This window comes from Mastomys coucha, unplaced genomic scaffold (genome assembly GCF_008632895.1).
Source record: "Mastomys coucha isolate ucsf_1 unplaced genomic scaffold, UCSF_Mcou_1 pScaffold20, whole genome shotgun sequence".
NCBI classification, from domain to species: domain Eukaryota; kingdom Metazoa; phylum Chordata; class Mammalia; order Rodentia; family Muridae; genus Mastomys; species Mastomys coucha.
Genome location: NW_022196903.1, coordinates 109352171 through 109371494, shown reverse-complemented (window position 1 = coordinate 109371494; position 19324 = coordinate 109352171). Strand labels below are relative to the sequence as shown.

Sequence of the window (19324 nt, the reverse complement as noted above, 5' to 3'; positions counted from 1 at the left end):
AGAAAACCAGTAGCCAACATCAAACTAAATGGAGAGAAACTTGAAGCAATCCTACTAAAATCAGGAACAAGGCTGCCCACTCTCTCCCTACCTATTCAGTATCATACTTGAAGTCCTAGCCAGAGCAATTAGACAACAAAAGGAGATCAAAGGGATACGAATTGGAAAGAAGTCAAATTATCACTATCTGCTGATAATATGATAGTATACTTAAGTGACCCCAAAAATTCCACCAGAGAGCTCCTAAACCTGACAAACAACTTCAGCAAAGTAGCTGGATATAAAATTAACTCAAGCAAATCAATGGCCTTCCTCTACACAAAGGATAAACAGGCTGAGAAATAAATTAGGGAAACAGTATCCTTCACAGTAGTCACAAAGAATATAAAATACCTTGGTATGACTCTGCTTAAGCAAGTAAAAGATCTGTATGACAAGAACTTCAAGTCTCTGAAGAAGGAAATCGAAGAAGATCTCAGAAGATGGAAAGATCTCCCATGTTTGTGGATTGGCAGGATTAGTATAGTAAAAATGGCCACTTGCCAAAAGCAATCTACAGATTCAATGCAATCCCCATCAAAATTCCAACTCAATTCTTCACAGACTTAGAGCAATTTGCAAATTCATCTGGAATAACAAAAAACCTAGGGTAGCGAAAACTAATCTCAACAATAAAAGAACCTCTGGTGGAATCGCCATCCTGGACCTTAAGCTGTACTACAGAGCAATTGTGATAAAAACTGCATGCCACTGGTACAGTGACAGGCAGGTGGATCAATGGAATAGAATTGAAGACCCAGAAATGAACCCACACACCTATAGTCACTCGATCTTTGAAAAGGAGCTAAAACAATCCAGTGGAAAAAAGACAGCATTTTCAACAAATGGTGCTGGCTCAACTGGTGGTTAGCATGTAGAAGAATGCAAATCAATCCATTCCTATCTCCTTGTACAAAGCTCAAGTCCAAGTGGATCAAGAACCTCCACATAAAACCAGATACACTAAAACTAATAGAAAAAAAAGTGAAGAAGAGCCTCGAGCACATAGGCACAGGTGAAAATTTCCTGAACAGAACACCAGTAGCTTATGATCTAAGATCAAGAATCAAAAAATGGGACCTCATAAAATTGCAAAGCTTCTGTAAGGCAAAAGATACTGTCGATAGGACAAAACGGCAGCCAACAAATTGGGAAAAGATCTTTACCAATCCTATATCTGACAGAGGGCTAATATCCAATATATACAAAGAACTCAAGAAGTTAGACTCCAGAGAAACAAATAACCCCATCAAAAAATTGGGTACAGAGCTAAACAAAGAATTCTCAACTGAGGAATACCGAATGGCTCAGAAGCACCTAAAGAAATGTTCAACATCCTTAGTCATCAGGGAAATGCAAATCAAAACAACCTGAGATTCCACTTCACACCAGTCAGAATGGCTAGGCTAAAAAACTCAGGTGACAGCAGATGCTGGAGAGGTTGTGGAGAAAGAGGAACACTCCTTCATTGCTGGTGGGACTGCAAGCTGGTACAACCACTCTGAAAATTAGTTTAGCAGTTCCTCCGGAAATTGGACATAGTACTACCAGAGGACCCAGCTAGGCCACTCCTGGGCATATACCCAGAAGATGCTCCAACATGTAATAAGGACACATGCTCCACCATGTTCATAGCAGCCTTATTTATAATAGCCAGAAACTGAAAACAACCCAGATGTCCCTCAACAGAGGAATGGATACAGAAAATATGGTACATCTACACAATTGAGCACTACTCAGTGATTTTAAAAAATGAATTTACGAAGTGGGTGGATCTGGAGAATATCATCCTGAGTGAGGTAACCCAATCAAAAAAGAACACACATGGTATGCATTCTCTGATAAGTGGATATTAGCCCAGAAGATCGGAATACACAAAGTACAATCCACAAACCACAGAAACTCAAGAAGAAGGAAGACTAAAGTGTGGATACTTCGTTTCTTCTCAAAAGGAGGAACAAAATACCCATGGAAGGAGTTGTAGAGACTAACTATGGAGCAGAGACTGAAGGAAGGACAATCCAGAGACTGTTCCACCTGGGAATCCTTCCCATATTCAATAATCAAATCCAGACACTATTGTTGATGCCAGCAAGCGCTGGCTGACAGGAGCCTCATATAGCTGTCTCCTGAGAGGCTCTGACAGTACCTGACTAATACAGAAGTAGAGGCTCACAGCCATTGGACTGAGTACAGGGTCCCCACTGAAGAAACTAGAGAAAGGACTAAAGGAGCTGAAGAGTTTGCAGCCCCTTAGGAGGAACAACAATATGAACTAACTAATACCCTCAGAGCTCCCTGGGACTAAACCTCCAACCAAAGAGTACAGATGGTGGGACTCATGGCTCCAGCAGCATATGTATAGCAGAGGACGGCCAAGTTGGTCATCAAGGGCAGGAGAGGTCCTTGGCCCTGTGAAGGTTCTATGCCCCAGTGTAGGGGAATGCCAGGGCCAGGAAGCAGGAGAGGGTGGGTTGGTGAGCAAGGGGAGAGGGAGAGGAAACAGGGTTTTGTTTTTTTTTTCCTTTTTTTCTTTTTTTTGGAGAGGAAACTGGGAAAGGAGATATCATATGACATGTAAATAACAAATATCTAATAAAAATAAAAAAGATCTGTCAGCAAAGAAATAATGTTACAGATTATTTTTACCCTTTTTGTCTCTAATTTTTTTCTTCTGTTAAATTACTGTTACTCACATATATACTCTCAAATTTAAAGCCTGACTTGTCATGTACCTTGGTTGCTGGACAAATAAGTCAAGCTGGAAATGGGCCAGAAACATCCTTCCTGCTGGCTATCCCTCGTAGTATTGGAAGATGCATTGTGAGAGAATTTTCAGTGAAAGTCTTACTCAAGTGGATATCCTGTGTACAATAATGCTGACCAGTCAGGCAGCAAAATGAGCTCATTGTTGTAGGGCTAGTGTGAGGATAACACACTGCTTTCTGATTCAGCTCAATGCCTGTTTTATGGTGAGGAGATTATCTCTGCTACCATAAAATTGATCAAAATTCTATGGCTGAGGTGAGTTCTAAGCCCTAATGAGGAAGCAAGTAGTGTTGCTTTGCTAAATGACATAATGTGCCTGTCAAATTGCCTTCTAAAGAACTGTTTATGCCCATACACTAGTGGTGATGTCAGCTTTGGTCAGAGAAGTTTTTGCAGAAGTTGCTGGTGAGAGATTCACAAATGGCTAACCTACAGAGACTAACTGACTGTGGAATACCTAGTTACAAATGGAACAACTATTTTACAACCTCCAGGAGTCAGAGAATGTTGTGGATTAAGGGGTGAGAAAAATGTAAGAGCCAGAGAAAAGTAGGGGGATGGTATAGAGTACTAACTCCTGGGCATGCCATGGCATGGCTGCTATGCTTTTGAACTCACACAGTTGTGAGTACCAGTCAACATTGAGCAGTGGAAGGAGGAGGATTTATACAGAATCAATGGTTCATGAAGATTCCGTGGCACAGCTTTTGGTAAGGTGTATATATATCTTCCTGTTATAAGCTGTCATTGTGCTGCTATAAACAGCTCTAGTGTGGTTCTTTTAGTTAAAAAACTAAAGGCAACAACCACAGATAAGAAAGTGTGAAAACACCAGAGGATAAGTCCCTCAAAACAGGCATAAGCACATCATGGTTAACTGAAGGGAAGCCAAAGGCCAAGAGAGCAGTTAAAAAAGGGAAAGCATGGCACATAGCAGAATAGTGCTACCTATCGAAATAAAATAGACAAACTGCCCGTGTGTTTGCTTTCAAGTAAAAGAACACCCGAAGAAGTGTGTAATGGGGTTCTTGGGTGTTTTTGAAGTTAAGATAATTCACTTTCTTTCCTTTTCATATTTTAGTTCTGTTGGCCTCTGGGGTGTTTTTATTTCCCCCCAAAGATTTGGAGTACACTGTTTCAGTATATGTGTAAGTGTCCTCTTTAACCAGGTGGTGAGTGTAAAATCCTTTAATCCCAGTAGGTTCCAGGATAGCCAGGGCTACACAGAGAAAGTTTGTCTTGAAAAACAAACAAAAACAACAAAAGAAAAAAGAAAAAGCATTTTTCTTTGGCACTGTGTTTTCAATTCTAGCACTTCCATTTGGTTTTTTATGGTTTCTATTTCTTTGTAAAATTCTCTGTCTGGTCTTACATGCTGTCTGCCTTTTCCATTGGAGCCTTTACTGAATTAGCACTGCTTAAAATTCCTTGGCTATTCCAAAATGTATGTCATGAGTCTGGGCCTGATGATTATGTTGTTTATACAAGGGGGGTTTTATTGCTACCTTTAGTATATTTGCCATATTTTTGTTCAAGGAGGTATGTGTTTTATATAATAAAATACTGAGGAAAATATCTGGATATATTGACAACAAGTTCATGTCTACTATTTGTCGGGATTTCTCTACTAGAGTGGAGATTTGTGTCATTCTACTTAGGGGTTAGCTATGTTTACTTCTGTGGGCTACTGAATTTGACATTCACTGTTGCCATGGTAACCAAAGGCTTCAATTTTTTTCTTAGTAATCTTTGTTCCCTGTGAGTCTGCCTTTTTGTGCCTGTTCTCAGAATACCATTGTTTTCTAGCTTTCTCAGTTGTGTTCCATTGTTATTTGTGTTTAGATTAGTGTTGGTAGTAGAGGGTCAGGAGAATTTTGTGATGTTCTGGGTAAGCTTCAAATTTGTGCAGAACCTGGGTCTAAGGATGTATTCATCACAATACTAAACAATCCTCTTACCCCCTTTGTTTTTCCATGACATTAGTGGCTATCCAGCAAGTGACTTTTAAACTTTTCCTTAGGTATTGCTATGAGGTAGTGCAGCTCTCCTAATTTGTTTTTATGGTTTTTCTGTAGTTTTTACTTTTTATTTTTTGTTGTCCAATTTTACATGTGAGTTTTGTAAGTAACAAAATAATTTTTTCATTAATACTTTCCGTCTTTTGGTACTTCCATACTTAATACAATTACTGATATATTTGGGTTTGCTTTAGCTTTTCATGTGTCACACCTGTTCAGTAATCTTGCTTTCTCCCCATTTGATGGTTTTTATGTTTAAATTCTGTTTTCCTTTTGTACCAGTGTAGTGGATCTTTTGCTAGGCTAATGGAATTACTAGTCACCCATCCCTCATTCAAGAATGAAATAGGTGGGCTGGAGAGATGGCTCAGTGAGTAAGAGCACTGATTGCTCTTCCGAAGGTCCTGAGTTCAAATCCCAACAACCATATGGTAGCTCACAACCATCTGTAATGAGATCTGATGCCCTCTTCTGGGGTGTCTGAAGACAGCTACAGTGTACTTATGTATAATAATAAATAAATCCTTGGGCTGGAGCAAGCAGGGACTGAGCAAACGGGGTAGGCCCGAGCGAGCAGGGCTGACCAGAGCAAGCAGAGATCCTAAAAGTCAATTCCCAACAACCAGATGAAGGCTCGAAACTATCTTACAGCTACAGTGTGTACTCATATACATAAAATAAATAAATCTTTAAAAAAAGAATGTATAAAATACTGTACACATTTAGTTTTAATGGTAGCATAACTAGCAGTTTTCTATCACTTTGGTAGTAGATTGTGGGTATGCCTATTCTTTTGGCCATAAAAGATTAATGCATCATGCTATTTTTGTTTTTTTAATATTTCCTTAAAATTTCTTCAGCCTAACCCAGGAGTTTACAACTATAAACTTTATTTTTCCTGTGTTGTTTATCTTGTATAAAACATGCTAAGCCAGGTAGTTATTCAGGTTAAGCTAAGCATATGTTAAAAGACGGAAAAGCTACAAGGAGTAGAAGAAATTGATTTTTAAATTTTTACTGAAAGGGAAGAATTTCAACACTGTAAATAAAGCTGTGACAAAGAAACAGTGGTAATAATAGGATGTTTACTGAGAACTTAATGCAAAGGAATCCCAAAGAAGTCAAGAAGAAGATAGAGTTGGATATTAAATATTTTGTGTACCATGTGTACTGTTCACTCTCTGTTGCTGTGACAAATGCTTGACAGAAGCATTTTAAGGGAACAAATATTTATTGAGACATGATTTCTAATGGTGACTGTAATAATTTTTGTTTTTCAAGACAGCATTTCTTTGTATAACAGCCCTTTCTGTCCTGGAACTCACTTTGTATACCATGCTGGCCTCAAACTCACAGAGATCCTCATGCCTCTGCCTTCCAGGTGCTGGGCTTAAAAGTGTGTGCCACCACATCTGGTGACTATAATCATTCATACTCTCTCTCCCCCTCCCTCCCTCCCTCTCTTCCCCCCATGTATGTGTGTATGTGTTTGTGTGTGTGTGTGCACACGCCCACGCCTGCATGCACCCGCATGCACTCAAGCACATGTACATACATGTTCGTGTTCCTTTGTGTTTGGGTTTGGGTGCATATGCTATGGAGGTCAGAGGCCAGGAGTCTAGGTACCACCCGCTCTATTTGAGACAGGCTCTCTCACTGGTCTGTTACTCACCAGCTTGCCAGGCTAGCAAGCCTCAGGGATCCACCTGTCCTCACCTCCCTAATGGTGCTGGGACTGCAAGTGTAAATGTAGCACACATGACTGTTTTTTTCTTTTGGAATAACTTTGTTTTTGTTTTTGTTCTATTTATAGATTTATTTATTATATATACAGTGTTTTATCTGCATGTATGTCTGCAGGCCAGAAGAGGGCACCAGATCTCATTATAGATGTTTATGAGCCACCATTTGGTTTCTGAGAATTGAACTCAGGACTCTGGAAGAGCAGTGTGCAGACACTGCTCTTAACTTCTGAGCCATCTCTCCAGCCCCCACAACTGGCTTTTTATGTGGGTTCTGGATCAAACTCAGGATTTCATGCTTTACAAAATGAACTGTCTCTTCTGTTTCTAGTTTAGTTTCTTAGTTTGTCTCCATTGCTTTGTGCAGTTTTACAAATCTTGTTTTCTGTCCTATGTGAGTTCCCTGAGAGTAAATTTATATTTGGCCTCTAAAATGTTGAGTACATAACCTATTTCTTTGATGCTTCTGTAAATAAATTGTCTGTAGTGATGACTATTAGAAACTAGTTTTCCAAGGAATTTTCAATTTGATACATTTCAATTCTCAGTTGTACATAGTAAATAGATTTTATAATTAGCTCCCCTTTTCCATCCTTTATCCATACTCCAAGTTTTTTGAGATAGGTTCTCCCTGTGTGCTCCGGGCTGGCCTGGAGTTTGCTAGGTGTCCCAGGCCAACTCAGTTTGTGATCTTGGTAAGTGCTGGAGTCATAAGTGTTAGGCCACTATGCCTGGCTTTAGAATTTCCTTTAATGAAAGCTTGCAGATGTTTGTGACAGAAAGTTCTTGAAAAAATGTTTATGAAATTATGTTTTCCTGTGCATCTTTTAAATTTTCATGTTCAAGACTACAACTGATAACAGTATCTGGTTGTTACTCAGTATGATCATATTAAAATATTTATTGTAACCTGTGACACCTCCACCCACCCACTCATTGTGTGTTCTGGCTGACCTAGGACTTGCCATGTAGACTGGATTAGCTAGGAATTGCTTCTGCCTGTAGACTACTAGGAGTAAAGAAAGGTGTATATCACTATGTGTGGCTTTTTTTTTTTTTTTTTTTGGTGTTGTTTATTTTAATTTTTTTTACAAAGTATCTTCTTTCTTGACTACAATTTTTGTTTTACTTTTTAAAAATTAGAAAATGCTGATAAAAAACTAAAAAAATGATTCTACCCCTTCCTACTAGTAGAACATAAAATTGTAATATTTTCTGTGCATTCAACCTTTCTTGTTTGTCTGTAAAAGGTGAGCTCCCAGCTAAATTTCACTTCATTCTTATGCTTGCTTTTCAGCTTCTCCTAAAAGGACATCAGTGCTCCTAGGACGTGCTTGAGGGAGAGCAATGAAGGCAAGTATCCAAGTTTTCATGACCTATGAAAATAACTCAATGCCAAAAGCTTTGACTACCATGTACAAAACAGAAAATGTTGACAAGAGAAAGGAATAGAAAAAGATAATTTGTGTATAATTTAGAATGGCTTTGTGAAGGACCCTTTTAAACATTTGTTGAATTTTACAAAGCAATTTTCCACTTTATTTCTAATATTAATTCAAAGCAACTTGTTTTCTTAGTGTGCACTTACCAGGTATTGTGTGTTAAGGAAAACTGTGGTAGAAAAATGAATTGTGGGAAATTCTAAGAATTGATTGAAATGACCAAAATGTCTGGTATGTTCATGGCTGCTTCTTGCTCTTTCTCCATAGTTCATATCTCTTCTGTCATGTCATTTTGCTCTTTTCCTTTTCCCCTTTACTGTAAGAATGTGATGCTTTAGAGATAATGAACAAAAGAAAATCCAAATTCCTTTCTTACCAGAGTATAGTTAGCTTCTTGTATATGTAAAGCCAGGAATATAAATATAATTTTGAGTCTTTTCATAAACTAATTAACAGTTACTAGTTATTCCAGGATTACTATTTTAGAGAAGAAAATGGCAGAGCATTTCTTGTGTTTTGAGATTACTGAGTTCCATGAATGCTGACATTCTTACCATCAGCATTTGGAGTTATGACAGTATTATTGTCATTGGTTATTTTGTTACCATACTTGGTCTTTGTTAATATTTAGCATACCTTGATCAGGGACCTTGGAGATTTTCTCTATGGAGACTAGAGGAGACTTCACATTTTGACCGTGTTCTGTGTGTGTGATGTCACAGTAAATAATAGCTGTTCCACTTGTGAGATTTTATCTATCAGAAGAGGGTAATCACAGCTTACTGCTCAAAGCTTAGCTTGAGTATATTTAGGGCTGCATGCTCCATAAGCCTGTGCTAAGTTGTGTAGTTACGATGAGTCTTGCTGTTTAGAGATCTTGAGGTGCAGTCTCTCATCTTTGCAGCTGTGCCTAAGAGCCTTCCCTAGGGATGGCAGCATCTCTTTGTAGTCTGTCAGTTCAGCTTTAAAAAACAAAACCCAGTGTACAAATACTAGTAATGTCTCACATAAAGTTAACTGACATTTAAAATGTACTATATTCTCCAAGTTTTCAGATAGGAAGCAGACAGATGGTCAGTTGATTAGTTCTCCATACTGCCCAAAGAAAGATATGCTGAGTAGTCAATTCCTGTAATACTTAATGTGTGAGATAAGTAGTAATTCATTTAGTTTCTTAGCTACCTTAGTAACATTCTTTTATTCACGGTATCTTTTAATCTGATGGAGTAAACTGGCTTTATTTTACTTATAACAATAACCAGATCAGTTGTACAGTGTGGCTAATACAGTATAAAATGAGGAAAATCACCGACTACCTCCTGGCGGCCTTGCTTTGACATCCTCCCATTTTCTCAGTCTTAGCAGCCCAGTATGAGAATAGTTTGATAGATATACACTGTTACCCGTGCTGGTTTGTTGGTCACACAGCCCTTTTAACCAAAGATTAATATAATTTAGTAACTTAGTTTGCCAGGCAGACTTAGGAGAGAAGGTCAGGATAATTAAACATGCATACTGTTGGCAAAAGTTGCCCACAGAATGTCCCAGAAAACTTCACTAAATCTAAGCTAATAAGAGTTTTTTGTCTTTGTGATCCCAAAGGGAGACCAACAAACCAATGCAAATGCAGAATTAGGAAAGGGGTAGGAGGGCATATGGATGGCAAGGTTTCTATGGGGCCACAAGAATTTCAGTGAAGGACAGGGAGCTTCCCTGCTTGAACAGCTGCTTTCAGTTACCTCCTCCTGGAATGAAGAGACATGGTGTTTAGAAAGTAGAAAAGAACTGGTGAGAGATGAGCATTTTTAACCCTGTCACTCTCCTTTTGAGTCATGAAGAGTCAGCAGATAAGGAAATAGGTTTGAAAGAATGGAGACCGTGGAGTACAGTGCCAGTGTCTGTGTCCTATGGTGAAAAGTCCTGAAAATGGTCACCCAGAGTTGTGCATGGATTTGTGTCTCCTGTCCCTCAGCATGTGCTTAGCCCATGGTGGCAGTGAGCTAGCTCATTCATGTTTTCTGTCTTGCCACTTGGTAGCAGCAGGATCCATACCCCAGAACAAGAACTTGCAGTGCTTAACTGACAGGAGCAGATTGTTCAGGGTACTCGTTGTAATGTAGGGAGTTTTAAAGTCTTCTAAACAACAACAAAACTTAAGAGAAAATATGCAAAAACCTCCTGCATTATGTTTTGCCTCTGTAGTAGCTTCTATGCATTTCTATAATTTTATATATTTGTACAAACTCAATAAAAATAAAACACTTTATTAAAAAAAAGAGATCTGATCCCAGTCCATCCACCCCTCCCCTCTGCATGTGATTTCAGTAGTCATGACAGTCATGATCTTAGTTTCAGCTTCCTTTTCCTGTGTTTAATACTTGCTTGTGGCAGCTATTTGGCCTTTAACCTTTCATTTTTCTCTGTTGTTTGATTGCACCTAGTTACTGTTCTACATCTTTGTTTTTGAGTTTATATAAATAAATAGGAATCTTCTGTCAAGAATAATGTTGAGAGATAGAGAATCTTTTTTCTGTTTTTGTTTTTGTTTTTGAATTAATCAATGTCACTGTATGGCCCTGACTGGCTTAGAACTTGCTGTGTATGTAGTCTAGGTTGACATTGAACTCTCTATCGTCGTGTGTTAGCCTCCTGAGTGCTAGGATTACGGCACATGCACACACATACACAAACACACAAGCACACACACACACACACACACACACACCCTCCCTCCTTTCCTCTCTCCTTCAAATCTCCCTTTTGACAGTTGGCATTGAGCAAAACTCTGTTCTTTCTGAAGAGTGATCTGTCTGGACTACTCATTTATTGGGGCCACAATTTATTGTTTTGTTTTGTTTTGCTTCAGCAAGAATTTAATTTTACAAGGTTTTTCTTTGTTTTAGCCTCCCAAAAGAACAAACCTGTCACTTCTAGTTACCTTTGAGCTTGATGAATATAGTTGGATATTAGCAAAAGGCTTCAAATTTTTGCTAAAATCCACATCAATTGGGATATTTATCTCTCACTCTTCTCTGAATTTGCTGAGTTTCAGCATGTTGATACTGAGTCGTGATTATTGAAAAAAAAGAATTTAATTGCCTTAGATAGACTAAACATACATGATCTATTCTCTTGATTTTCTAAGCAGTGGCTAGTTGTCCTGCCAACTGCTAATGTGGAGTCTATTCCAAGATGGCCCCTTAGTATCCTTTTTTTATATTGAAACTTGTAAGGGGTCTTTTTTTTTTTTTTAATGTTATTTTCATTTTCTGTGTCCTTGTACTGGGCTTTTTATTCTAGAAAATAACATAACCATTATCTGAAAAAATATCTTTTAATCTTCTGATTAAAGATTGCTTAATCATATAATATTTGATCTGTTTGGCTAGCTGCATGGTTTTTTTTTGTTTTCTTTTAACTGTAGTGTTTCTATATTTCTGCATGGATGTATGATACAAGGATGTTTTCTTTTTTTTTCCTTTTTCCTCCCCCCCCCCCTTTTTTTTTTTTGTAAACATTAGGTAGGCATGAAGCCTCCATCTCTCAGCTGCATGCATTGTCACTCTTGAAGCAAATGCCTACCTAATTTGACAAGTCTCGGTGTGTTTAAAATTTTTTGAGTTTGCAAATAAGCTTATTAAGCTTACTGATGGAGCCTTCCGGCAGTGAACAGTTATATGAGGACCCTGATCCTGGAGGCAGATCCCAAGATGCAGAAGCCAGGAGGCAGACAGAATCAGAACAAAAGCTATCTAAAATGACCCACAATGCTCTGGAGAACATTAATGTGATTGGCCAAGGCTTGAAGCATCTCTTCCAGCACCAGCGCAGGAGGTCATCAGTGTCTCCACACGATGTGCAGCAGATTCAGACAGATCCAGAGCCTGAAGTGGATCTGGACAGTCAGAACGCATGTGCTGAGATTGATGGTGTCTCCACCCATCCCACAGCTCTGAATCGTGTTCTCCAGCAGATCCGAGTGCCACCCAAGATGAAGAGAGGGACAAGCTTGCATAGTAGGCGGGGCAAATCAGAAGCCCCAAAGGGAAGTCCCCAAATCAACAGGAAATCTGGCCAAGAGGTGGCAGCTGTTATACAGTCAGGTCGACCCAGGTCTTCATCCACAACTGATGCTCCTACCAGCTCTTCTGTGATGGAAATAGCTTGTGCTGCTGCTGTGTGTGTACCTGGAGAGGAGGCAACTGCAGAACGGGTAAGTCTGTTAGATTTCTGTTAACTTGCTGTTTTGACAGGTGTGCACATGACAAATGACCAGTCTGGTTTTAAGTAATATTTTGGTTTTAGTTAGATTTTTTTAAAATTTTATAAAATGGGTCTAGTGCTACACACTTGTAATTCTCTAGTGCTTGGGGCAGGGGAGGCAGGGGGGGGATCAGGAATTGTCTGTGTAGTGAGTTTGAGACCAAATATGTTTTAGGCCAATGTGTGTAATGTGAGAAAGAAAACAATTCAGTTTTACTTGTACCAATGTGCAAAACGTATCTTTGACATGATAGAGATTGAATATTGTTAGAACAATCATGGGTTGTTGATCATTGGAGATTCTGCATTTTTGTTTTTCATGTTTATTTGTGTGTTTGTGTGGAGGGGCGTATCACAAAGAGTGTGTATATGCCAGAAAAGAACTGGCAGGAGTTTATGCTCTCCTTCTGTCATATGAGTTCCAGGAATTGAATTCAACAAGCTTGGCAATAAATACCCACTGAGTCATCTCATAGTGGTGGAAATATCTCTTGTAGTTCAAGCTATCCTCAAATTTACTGTGTAGCAGAGGACAACTTTGAAGTTCTAACCCTCCTGCTTTTACTTCTCAAGTCCTAGGTTTTTTATTTGTTTGTTGTTTTATTTGTTTGTTTGTTTGGTCAGGGTTTGTCTGTGTACCTCTAGCTATTCTGGAACTCACTGTATAGTCTAGGCTGGCCTCGAACTCAGAAATCTAACTGCCTCTGCCTCTGCCTCTGCCTCTGCCTCTGGAGTGTTGAGATTAAAGGCATGCACCACTACCACTCAGCCCAAGTGGTAGGATTTTAACCCTGTATTACCACAACCAGTTGATCCAGTGCTTAAACCCAGGATTAAACCCAGGCCCTTGTATATTCTAGGCAAGCATTTTAACAACTCAGCTACCCAGCCCAGAGGTTCTGTTTTCCTTTTTTGTTTATTGGGATCAGTTTTTCCCTATTGAAAAACCTTTTTAACATACTGAAACTAATTGTTACAAATGTATGAAATTAGTAGTCTCATCTCCACATATGTCTGTAATACAAATGGGCAGAATAAACTTGGTCAGTTCATGTCAGTTAGAGGATCATCTTTGAATGAGTTCACAAATGCAGATTGGTAGTCACAAGCAATTATTCTCAAAAGTGCTTCATATTTAAAATTTAAAAACTAAATGTTTGGAATTCTAAAGAAACCTGCTCAGTGTAGAAACTTTGCAAATGTAGAAAGGAAAAGAACAATAAAAATAGCTCTTGCCAAAATTTTAGTCGGATTTGTTTTTTAATATACTACTTGCATTTGAAAAACAATTGAGGAAAATTAAAAACATTTTTTACTCAGTATTATTAATTTTTAAAGTAAAACCAGAAACTCATTCAATGCTGATTTTTTTTTTTAAACTAAAACTCTGCCATGGTCATTTTTCTATACCACAATTTCACTGTAAATTTTTACTGATTGTATAATACTGTGACATAGCTTGCTGTAATATCACAGTTTTTTCATCATTTTATATATTGAGAATATGAAAATACATTGTAATATAGTTGTCTTCAAAATAATACTTGAAACTGAGAGTTAGGAGTAGACCTTATGATATATAATGACAGTCAAAATGATAGCTGCTATTTATTTATTTGCTTATAATGTTGCAGGAAGTATGTTTAAACACATGTAATTTTCTCTTTGATGTTCAAGCAGCCCTACACTTGGCTTTGATAGATTGTTTTTTCATTGTTGTTGATGAGACAGCAGAAACATAGGAAGTTAAGTATGCTCATAGTTTCATAACTAGCTTGTTTCACAACTAGAATGTTTCAGAGCTTAAGTAATCTCAATTTTTAAAAATTTATTTATTTTATATATTTATTTATTTACTGGAGACAAGTCTCACTGTGTAGAACTGGCTGGCCTAGAACTCACTGGAGAACAGACTACCCTTGAACTCACAGAGGTCCACCTGCCTCTCCTTCTTGAATGCTGAAATTAAAGGTGTCTGACACCACACCCAGCCTTAAATGGGTATGTTTTCTAGCTACTGTATTCTTTGTACAAGAATGTCATAGTTTTTCTTTCTGTAATTTATAAAATTTATTTATAATGAGTATAAGTTATTTTATAATAAAAAATTAGCAAATGGCATTTAGTTATGAAAATTCAGGTGGTTTTATTTTAGACCCTTGGATTTTTTTAAAAAAAAAAATTTGGCTGTTTTATAAAATCAGCTCAATTTTAATCATAGTTTTTGTTTATAGTTCTTCCACAGTATTTTTGATAATTCTCTGATCCTAACCTATGAACACATAGAAAATGCTTTTGAGCTCTATGTATGGAGTTTACGTGCACATATGCCCACACCCACACCCACACCACATCTGAGTTCTAGAGTTGGGGGTTTGTACTCAGGTACTCAAGGTTGCATAGGAAGTATTTTCTACTCACTGAGCAATCTCTCCAGTCCCTCTACCAGAAATATCTTAGAACAGACATGGCTATGACCACAGATAAGCTTATAAAGATTCAAAATGCTAATACTCAAACTACAAACAGTATGAATACTAACCATAGATCAAATTGTTTTGAGTGTATGTATGTGGAGCCCCAAGGTCTATGTTTGGGTATCTTCATCAACCAATCTTTTCTTATAACAAAGACTTTATTTTAAGATTCATTAAGTATCCCTTAAACATAGATTAATACTTTGAGATATTAGCAATACTAAAATCAGTTTATTACTGTCTTAGTCAAAGTTCCTATTCCTGTACAAACATCATGACCAAGAAGCAAGTTGGGGAGGAAAGGGTTTATTCAGCTTACTTCTACACTGCTGTTTATCACTAAAGGAAGTCAGGACTGGAACTCAAGCAGGGCAGGAAGCAGGAACTGATGCAGAGGCCATGGAGTGATGCTCCTTACTGGCTTGCTTCCCCTGGCTTGCTCAGCCTGCTCTCTTTTAGAACCCAAGACTTCCAGCCCAGGGATGGCACCACCCACAAGGGGCCCTACCCCCTTGATCACTAATTGAGAAAATGCCCCACAGCTGGATCTCATGGAGGCACTTCCCCAACTGAAGCTCCCTTCTCTGTGATAACTCCAGCCTGTGTCAAGTGACACACAAAACCAGCCAGTACAATTACCTTGTTATCAAAGACTTTACAGTGTTGTTGGGAGGGCAGGAGTAAGTCACATCTTAAGAAACAGTGTGATTGTAGCCAGGCCCTGACATCAGGAACTTAGGGATTTAGGTCCTAGTTCTGTATTTGTCATTAAATTCTGTTATCAGTGTGACCTTAAGGAAATAAAATTTTCTAGTTCTTATTTCTTTAGTTCCAGGAGGAGGTCATTATGCTGAATAATATTTCAGGTGTCTTCCAGTCTGGAAATACTGTACACTAGCTTTATTTCCCAATTTTTCTTGAGAAACTTAGAAAATTAAAATAGTTGTATAATAGTTGCTGCTGAGTTGTTCAGAGCTGATAGAGGTGACTGCTTACTCACTGTGTGTCCTGACCCTCCTCCTGGACAGCTTAGCTAATAAATAGCCAGCATCTTAGATCTCATTCTCAGCAGTGCAAAGGCAATACATGATCATATGTTACTAAAATTAAGAGCAGTGCAAGTCCAGAGGAGTGCTAAAGATAGAAGCAAATTGCAGGGGTATTCTAGACAATATGGGTCTTGCAGAAAGTCCTAGAACTATGACGCTCTATCAGAACATACCTTTCTGTCAAAAAATAACAAAACCAATGCAGGTACCCGGGTGTCAAAGAAATTGAAATACAAAGAAAAACTGCAAAACACTCCAAGACTTAGTCTTAGCTAAGAGGCCCAAAAGTAGTACAAATACTTAGTTGCTCCCTGGAAAGCTAGGACCGGGTATGTTAATTCTTTATACCTCACATAAAACCCTACTGAGAATAAGCAGAACTTCAGGAGACATAGAGAAAAGATTAGAGGAATGTACATAACTAAATTTAAAATTTTTAGCTTAGGAGAAAGGTCTGAGCAATATGAGTGGGAAGCTAATTAGTTTGATAATATGATTGGAAGTAGGGAGTTACTAAGATTTCTGAAAGGGACTTGCATGTTGAAAATAATTAGAGGGATTCTTCCTTGAGGAAGATCAATTTTCCTCTTGTTAGTATTTCCTGGTTGCCCATAGTTGTCTAGGGTTGAGACTCCTCCTGTGTTAGCATGTCCATTGGTGGTGTTCAGGTCTTGTTTGATAAAACTTCATGGGTCTGTAGTTTCTCTGACATTTCTAGGAGGCAGAGTTTGAGCAAATTTCTCGTTCCTCTGCATTTCACAATCTTTCAACCTCCTATTCTGATATGATCCCTAAGCCTTAGGTACAGGAATTCTATTACAGATGTAATTTGTATTGGTCACAATGTGTTCTCTTGTTCTCTCTATTTTGATTGGTTGTAGTTTTCTGTAATAATTTGTCTCTTACAAAAATATGTTTCTTTAATGAGGAGTGAGAACTAAATCTATCTATAGATATAAGGACAAATATTTAAGAGAAAAGAAACAATAAAAACAAAAAAAAATAAGGACAAATATTTAGCATGTAGTTAGAAATTGGAAGAGCCCGCCTAATTGGTTATTTAATACCAAGTAGTTATCCCTGATATCATAGCTAGCATAATAATACCATAGGTGGCATAATATGTATGAGCAGGTTGTATTCATGTATTTAGGAATAAATACATGTATGTGATGTATATAGTATCAGTAATTAAACTGACCGTGAATATGAGAGTAAAAGGGGGGGACATATGAGAGGGATTAGAGGGAAGAAATTATATATTAATATTATAATAAAAACTGTCAAAAGTAAATTTTAAAAATATAAGAGGGGTATTTTTTTTGACCAGTTTTATTCATAATGGAATAACACGGGAGAAAATCTAGCTAAGGTTTCAGAGAGCTTAGCTGTGAGGTGACAGTCAAGAAGTACAATTGCTCCTATGGGTAAACTACTCTGAATTTCAGTTAGAAAGAAATGGTATATATGAAGATTCCCACTGTAGGCCAAAAGACCATTCTTCCAACATCTTGTTAGAATGCTGTATGTACCCTGTGCTATGTGCTACAGTGTAGTTACATAGTAAGTGCAACAAGAGTCTGTTCTTTACACACAGCTACTTTTATGAAATATAAACAAATTAAATTTTGCCATAATTCTGAGAAAGAATAAACTTAGGGGACGTGAAAAGGTTAATGCAAATCTTGGATCTTCTAAAGAAAAAATTTGAAGTCATTGATCATTGTTACTGAGGTTGAGAATTCACTATTTTGTTCTAGAATTCACTATGCTGTTTTTCCTTTTAGGGATAAAATTAAGTAGTGTACCATCTTTATTAGGCTGTAGTTTAGTGCTCTTTGGGGTTCACTACTATAATATAAATAGAGAAAAGATGTTTTATAATGCTTGGCTATAAATGAAATATAAACAGTAAGTATTTTGAGGGAGATATATGTGATAAGTTGTTTCTTTGCCAGTGAAATGAGCCAATTCAAGACAGATTATATTATATTAAATGCAGGTTTATTGGGAAGTTTCTCTCAGGTTGTCCAGTTCACTGGCCCCAAGAACTGAGGCCAGGAAAGTCACCAGGGGGAGAAGTGGGGAGAGGGATGATAAGAAAGAGAGAAATAGCACTGCACAGAGAGAGGGAGAAGGGGATTTGGGAGGGAGACCAAAATGTCTGGGTTATATAGGGAAGAGCCACTGGAAGAAGGGCAGCCCAGCCCCTGGGCTGGAAAGTTCAGGATTGGGGCCAGGGTATGCCAGGTAGGGACTGAGGAATGATGGGAAAACCTGGAGGCCAGGTTTGCTCAGTCTCTTGTCCCAGGGTACAAAACCAAACAATATGTGTTAAAGAAATTGCTGAAATAGTATCAGTTAACCAATAAAGAAATCTAGTAAACCAGTGTTTTGTGCTGGGAAAAAGTGAGACAGTAGAAAGGGTGGTTCCTGTTGCTGTCCACTAGGTGGGGTCCTAGGCCAATACAGGAGGAGAAGGTGAGAAGTAGGGAATGAGATTTAGGAATGGAGCGTATGCTCTTGTAAATTGAATTGATTTGATCACTATAGCTGTAGAGCAAACAGTAGAAGATGTAGAATTTGATAATTGAAATGGAAAAAGGTTAAGAATTTCAAGGAATAAGATTTGCTTAGAAACCTTGAGGAAGTACTATTAATTTTCCCAATTAACATTGGAAAAATGCTGTGTAGTTTTTATAAACTCTAGCAAAGATCTCCGTATTCTATATATTTAACATTGTTTGGGTTGTTGACACCCACAAGGGAATGTTTTATAGACAGTTGTTAATACCGACTGGAAAAGTGGCCATACATTAAAAATGAAAACATAATTTTGGTCTCTTACAACTTTGCTCACCAAGTCAAGTAACTTTGGGGTTGTTAGTCTTTAGCCCTTAGAGCTGGAGTGTGTAGCTACATCCTTTGCTGCAGACAAATTTAAAATAATATAATGTAAATGTGATGAGGTCAGGGAGTTGGCTCAGTGGGCAGAAGCACTTGGCTGTACAAGCTTGACAACTTGCGTTCAGATTCCAGAACCCACACAGAAAGCCAGCTGTGGTAGGGCACATTTGTAATTCCAATGTTACTGTGGTGAGTCTGGAAGTCACTGAGAGGCTTGGTGTTCATGTGTAGATGGTAGTCCCAGAAGACTCTCTTTAAAGAGCTAGAGGAATGACTCAGCAGTTAGGAGCACTTACTTTTGCAAGGGACTCACGTTTCCAGCACCCACTTGATAGTTCAACCCACCTGTCCCTCCAGTTCCAGATCTGACTCCACCTTCTGCCCTTCAATAGCACAATGCAAGTGAGTTACACAGAAACACATGCAGTCACAACAGTCAGATAAAGTAAGTCAATCCTTTTTAAAGTCAGTCTTTTATGTGGTTGTCTGATTGGAAGTAAAAGAAAAATGTGTTATTGACCTTGATAAATGAAGACATGACAGTGGATAGCAATGAAATCTAAAGAATCTTTAGGATATACCTGAGAAACTTAGATTCCAGTAAATGGGAAAATATGA

At 38.1% G+C, this 19324-nt stretch overlaps 1 protein-coding gene and 1 long non-coding RNA gene across 2 annotated transcripts in view; one reads left to right on the top strand and one right to left on the bottom strand.

The window, feature by feature from the left end:
- Positions 1 to 8710, bottom strand: part of LOC116099446 — a 14400-nt gene extending 5690 nt beyond the window's left edge. Inside the window, exon 1 of the long non-coding RNA XR_004122250.1 lies at positions 8647 to 8710. This is a non-coding gene — a long non-coding RNA (uncharacterized LOC116099446). The remainder of the gene's footprint in view (positions 1 to 8646) is intronic.
- Positions 1 to 19324, top strand: part of Tmcc1 (transmembrane and coiled-coil domain family 1) — a 188179-nt gene that overhangs the window by 46702 nt on the left and 122153 nt on the right. The window contains exons 2-3 of the mRNA XM_031383045.1: positions 7866 to 7921; positions 11532 to 12223. Of these exons, the coding sequence (XP_031238905.1) occupies positions 11660 to 12223 (564 nt within the window). The 5' untranslated portion in view covers positions 7866 to 7921; positions 11532 to 11659. The remainder of the gene's footprint in view (positions 1 to 7865; positions 7922 to 11531; positions 12224 to 19324) is intronic.